We start from the raw sequence: 6,000 nt of genomic DNA, 5'->3' as shown, positions 1-6,000 counted from the left end.
TTGTGTGGGGGAGGCGGAGAAAGCGCTGTTGTGTCTGGTGTCGATAAACTCGATACTATCCGTTTAAAATGTTTAGTATCGAGTAAGTACCGAAGTATCAATATTTTTGACATCCTACTCAGGCATGGCTCGATTCGGTGTACCAGCCCAAACCGGTTTGATCACCGGAAAAAACGAAAAACGAAAAAACTTTTTTTTTTAGGGTTAGGGATTTTTCGTATTAGCCTCTTCTCAAGTTGCACTAGTAGGCAAAAGTCTTATTTTGTTTATTATGTTGATGTTTGAAGAAAAGTTAAGCTGAATAGTTATGAGAAATAAAAACAGTGTGTTGTTACAGTTAAATGGTTCTGCTTATATTTATTCAGTGTTAGTGCTGGTTGGCATACCAGCTTAGAGGTGCATTATCGCCACCAACTGCAGTCACATTACAGTAATTTATGGGCTACACTAAATACTTTTTTTTTTAGTTTACAAATTGTGTGTAAAATTCGTTTGATACGTTTTTTGGGGGAATATCAAACCGGTTTCAAAATTTTCAAACCAACCCATGCCTACTGTGAAGTGGTGGAGTGGTGTGGAGTGGTGTGGAGCGCAGCGATTCAACATCATATTTGAGTCTGGGCCTGGGAGAGACTAGCTGTTTTGAAATACCCTATTGCTGCAAAAGTACAGCTGCGGTGGTCACGGTAATGGTTGGACTTTTTGCAGCCGGCTACCGGGCCAGCGGCTCTATACATTCAGGCGGTGTCTCGTCATAGACACGTGGTCAATGGGTCAGTGGGGGAAATCTTCCCATCTTTCCCCTTCACCATAGTTAGCATTTAGCTGCTAGCCCAGCCCAAGGAGACAGGATCGGGGATTCAACCGGATCGGAGATTCAACCGCCGCATCTGAACAGACATCTATGTACCTGCTCTAGAATCCCCAATCCTGTAGTGTAGAGCAGCAGCACCTTCTGCTGGTGAGTCAGATCATTCAGCTATATTATTGGTTTTTCCTCACAGCATACTGACACAGTGCTACTGGAAGAAACCTTTTGTTAGCCTGGTAAACCAGCCGGTAGTCTCGCTGGCCAGCCTCCTCTCCCTTCCGTCCGAGGAGTCTGGCGCCGCAGGTCTCCATAACTGGGATAAACCCTCCCCTGCTCTACTCTGCTCTCCCATTGGAGGCGTCGGTTTCAGACGCTGCCGGATTTCCGCTCCCCCCTTAAGAAGCTCTGTCATTGGCTCCGACCATGTCAATCAGAGCGGCTTCCGCTCCCTCCTCCCTGTGTGTCGCTGTAAATAGTCCCCTGCGCCAGACTCCTCGGACGGAAGAGAGAGGAGGCTGGCCAGCGAGACTAACCAGCCGGTGACGTGAACTCACATTTCATTTCGTTCTTCGTTTCCGTCTGACCTCAAGCTTTCACCCAGTGTTTGCAGTGGGTGGGCAGGTGTACTTGTCTTGACAGACACCCAACAGCTGGTTGGATCCAGTCAAACCCAAATCCACTCGGGAGAACGGTAAAAACACATTTTCTGACGAGAAACACGAGGGCAGTGATCACTCTACGACCAAAACTCACTGAACTAGCAGCCAAAGAAAAACACTTAACTGCTGCGACAGTAGTGTTTTGAAATCGATCACATCTGTAGTTATTTAGGTTATTTATTTATCCATGAATGGGAATGTTGCTGTGCTGGCCAATGAGGCGGTCTAACCTGTGACATGTGACCTGCTGTCTGTCAGGCTCTGCAGGTGGAGGAGGAAGACGCTCCAGTAGGACCCCTGCTGGGTGGAACCAGGTGAGACACACACACACACACGCACACACACACACACAAAACACAAAACAAGAGTTTTTCAACCATATATTTAAGCAATATAGCATGAGAGCCAGTGTGTTGTGCCAAATATATCCCCCTGATCAGCTGTTATCCCACGAGGCCGCAGGGGGAGCAGGGGGGGGATTCCACAACACACGCAGCTCGAGTGCTATATTGCTTTTATAAAACGGTTTCCAAGTATGATAATATAATAATAATAATAATACTATAAGTCCGACTCCGACTGGCATGTCATTCTGATAGAGTCAGTTGAAACACTACTGTAAGGCGGGACCGCAAGAACATGCGGGTGATTTGATTGGATCGTTCTGGAGACTGAAGTTGACATTGGCCAATCCTGGCGCTTGCTGAGTAGCTGAGAGCTTTCTGGAAACCCCGACAGGCAGCGCGAGCGCAGCGTTGCATTCTCAGCGCTTGCTGAGAAGCTGAATGCTTTCTGCAAAGCCCGACACCAACTAACGTTACGGGGTTAAATGCGGGGTTAAATGCGGGGTTAACAGCCTTTCTTTTGCAAAGAAGACATTAGCCCGCATCTATTCTTGTACAAAACATCATTTTCTGCGAAGTATTAGTAAAGTTATAAGCGAAGATCGATTCACAAGGATCTGACAGCTGTCTCCGCCATTTTTTTTTCTACGTTGTCATTTGAGGTAAGCCTTATTATTACTCTCTTAGTAAGAGAGTTGCCATGGCAACCAATAACCCATGGCCATGGGTTATTGAACTCGGTTACTGGAATTATACAATGGCTGTGAACCAATCAGATTGCTTGATTTGAGAGAGCCGTTTTATAAATATATATATATATATATATTAGGGATGCACGATATATCGGCAATCATATCGGTATCGGCCGATGTTAGTCATTTTTTACCATATCGGTATCGGCCCGATGTTGCAATGTTAATATCGGTTATCATTATCAGCCAAATTCTTCACATTGAGATGAAATAATGCAGTAAATCTATGATTTATGGGCTTTTCCAAAAGTTTTGGAAATAAAGAAATGCATTACTTTTTCAAATTCAGTGTTTACATGTGTTTTTCAGTATGTACAAAATGTGATGATCATGAAAATGTGGTTTTATACAGATCATATCGTCATCGGTAAACATCGGTTATCGGCCATAACAGCAATGTTAATATCAGTTATCGGCATCGGCCAAAATTTTCATATCGGTGCGTCCCTAATATATATATATATATATATATATATATATATATATATATATATAATTATATATATATATATCAGTATCAACACAACACAATATTATCTTTGAAATTTGGTCTCTCCAATGAATGCCTCCGGGGCAGCCAAGCGCACACAAGGCAACCAATCTGTATTCCCAATAACGTTAAAATATCACTCTGCTGGGGGCACGGTGGTGCAGTGGTAAGCGCTGTCGCCTCACAGCTAGAAGGTCCTGGGTTCGATTCCCATCTGGGACGCTGTGAGCGCTGAAGGAGTGCGTTCCCGTCGTCCTCGAGTGCCCGCCGCCCGGGTGGGGTCGTCAAAAGGGCCTTTCTGTGTGGAGTTTGCATGTTCTCCCCGTGCCTCCCAGGGGGTTTCCTTCATATAGGAACATGCAATATCCTGGTCGCTGATGTGGTTCCTCCTCTGGTCGTTAAGGGCGCCTGTTCGGAGGGAGGGGAAGTCGTTGGAATAGCGTGATCCTCCCACGTGCTATGTCCTACCGGTGAAGCTTCCCCTGTCAGGTGAAAAGAAGAGGCTGGCTAACTGCCCATGTTAGGAAGCATGGAGCCAGTTTCGGCTCTCCTCAAATCAACAGAGGGTGGAGCAGCAACCAGGATAAATAAATTAAGAATTAGCACTAATGGGGGATAAAAATGGGATAAAAAATCTGGGGGAAAATATTACTTAAAAAAAAAGAATATCACTCGGCTTATTGACAGATTACACTGGTACACATATGAGCACATCGCCTAGCTTACCTTTACAGCAAGTTAATGATGGAAATCTTGTGTAAATTACGCTAATTTTTGTGTCATTTCGTTTAGACATACTGCTTCCTTTTCCTCAGTCGTCTTGAGAGCTAGGATGGTGAAGGCATGATGACCCGCCCTCCTCTGCCTCTGATTGGCTAGTAGTCGTGCATGATGAGTGGTGATTGGTTAGGGGTTAAACCCAATTTATACTTGGTCTGTCGACACTTTTGAAACCGTCGCAGACAGAAATTAGGTCTTTGTCGACACTTTCAAGTGTCGCCGAGTAGTGTCTCCTACCAAGTGAAATTTCTAATGTCGCTGACTACGTCACATACTGTTGCGCAAGTCTGATTGGCTATATAGAACGAAGGCACGCGCGGTTGACTTCCTTGTTTTGGTTTTCGCTGTATTGAAATGAATGAAAGGAATATTTTTATCAGCCTGTCCTTGATGTATGACTTCGTGAAAATCACAAAGAACACCGCGTGACCAACTTCCCAGAGAGAGAGGAGGTGAGTTGTGTGGTTGTGTGTGTTGTTATATGCAGCTGCAGCCAAGTACGTTACATCTCGCCTCCGACGTGGTTTCACTGTAGCGGTTTTATTGCTGCCTGGGAACCTGATGAATCTGTGAGCTCATGTTTAACGGCACGGTGGCTCAGTGGTTAACACTGTTGCCTCACAGCAAGAGGGTCCCGGGTTCGAACCCCGGTCCGTCCCAGGTCCTTTCTGTGTGGAGTTTGCATGTTCTCCCCGTGTCCGTGTGGGTTTTCTCTGGGTGCTCCGGTTTCCTCCCACCATCAAGAAAGACATGTATGTTAGGGTTAATATACTCCTGTCAGTGCCCCTGAACAAGGTACTGACAAAAGAACTGGAGTTGGTCCCCGGGCGCTGCACAGTGGCTGCCCACTGCTCCTAGTTCTAGGTTCCTAGTAGAGGATGGGTCAAATGCAGAGGATGAATTTCCCCAAGGGGATAAATAAAGGATAACTTAACTTAACTTAACTTAATTTGCTTTGACAGTTGGGAATTGGTCTGGTGATGTCAGGCTAGACAACAAACCAGCATACAGCAGATTCCCTCTCTTGGCTGTCTGCACTAGTTCTATAGCGTTCTCTATGTCGAGTGTCACGTGACCGTTGAGCCGAGGACAATGTTATTGTTCGCTGAACCATAAATGCAGCAACATGAGCGACACTTTCCTTGTTGTCGGGACCATGTGTCGAGCGACACTTTCCAATAAGTTTAATTAGGCTTTAGGGTAAGAATATCAGGGTAAGCCAATCAGAGGCATAGTAGAGCGGGCCTTTGCCATCCTAGAAAAACATATTGAAGAGCAGGTGGAGAGCGGGGAGAGGCAGTGTGCCAAAGTGCCACTCTTAGAGGACATTCACACCCAAAGCGCTTTTGGAGCTGCCAGCGTCTTTCTGCAATTCATTCTCTATGTAAGGACGCGCTAGACGTGCGCCTCTTTTAATGAACGCACCTGGCGTTTCAGCGCTGGTGGCGTCTTTTGTTTTTGGAGGAGCGCTGTGGTCGTTTTAAAGCTGAAAAAAGGAAAAGCACGCTGCTCGTCTTTTTCACTCCTACATTTTCTCCTCCCGAGGGATCCTCGACCTCCGCTGCTGCCAGAATTGGCAATAATCTGGCTTTCATGTTGACAGTGAACAACATCAAACAGACACAACTAGCTGGTTACCATCTGTGTGGTCGTTGTGTTCTGATCTGTACTGCACGCGACTGCAGGGGAAACAAAACAGAGTACAAAAAAACCGCTCCATGCGCTGTGTTTTGTGCACAATGGAAGCGCTCTCAACATGATTTTCATAGCGTTCTCTAGTTCACTTATATGCACACACAAGTCAGGAAAGCAAAGCTGTGTGAATGATCAAAAATACTTGACAGAGTAGAGAGAGGGAACTTAACACATTCACTGCCAGCCGTTTTTCAATACTGTAGTTAGCTTCTGCCAGAGGGTTTTTTTGAGGATTCTGGCTCATCTTTCAAGAGCCGAGGATTCGTTTCTGTTAGGATTTTGTGAACACACAATATCTCAAAAGAACTAATAGAATGTGTGCTTTCTCTGTCTAAAAGAGTTAGTTTGTAGAGTTAGTAGTTATGTAAGCATTAGCAGTTGAATACAGCATGGTTTCAGCGTCTGGAAATTTATTCTGAGATAAACGGCTTTTTGTGAAATTCGATAGAACAGTCACTTTAACCATTCA

The 6,000-nt window shown here is 45.2% G+C and overlaps 1 protein-coding gene across 1 annotated transcript in view; it reads left to right on the top strand.

The window, feature by feature from the left end:
- LOC310775947 (mitogen-activated protein kinase kinase kinase kinase 3-like) overlaps positions 1–6,000 on the top strand; it is a gene marked incomplete at both ends in the record, with an annotated part of 120,504 nt that overhangs the window by 33,019 nt on the left and 81,485 nt on the right. The window contains one exon of the mRNA XM_083636070.1: positions 1,729–1,784. Within this exon, the coding sequence (XP_083492196.1) occupies positions 1,729–1,784 (56 nt within the window). The remainder of the gene's footprint in view (positions 1–1,728; positions 1,785–6,000) is intronic.

The sequence above is a fragment of the Poromitra crassiceps genome (assembly GCF_964638095.1).
Source record: "Poromitra crassiceps genome assembly, chromosome: 4".
Classification (NCBI taxonomy): Eukaryota; Metazoa; Chordata; class Actinopteri; order Beryciformes; family Melamphaidae; genus Poromitra; species Poromitra crassiceps.
This window is presented reverse-complemented; position numbering and strand designations above follow the sequence as displayed.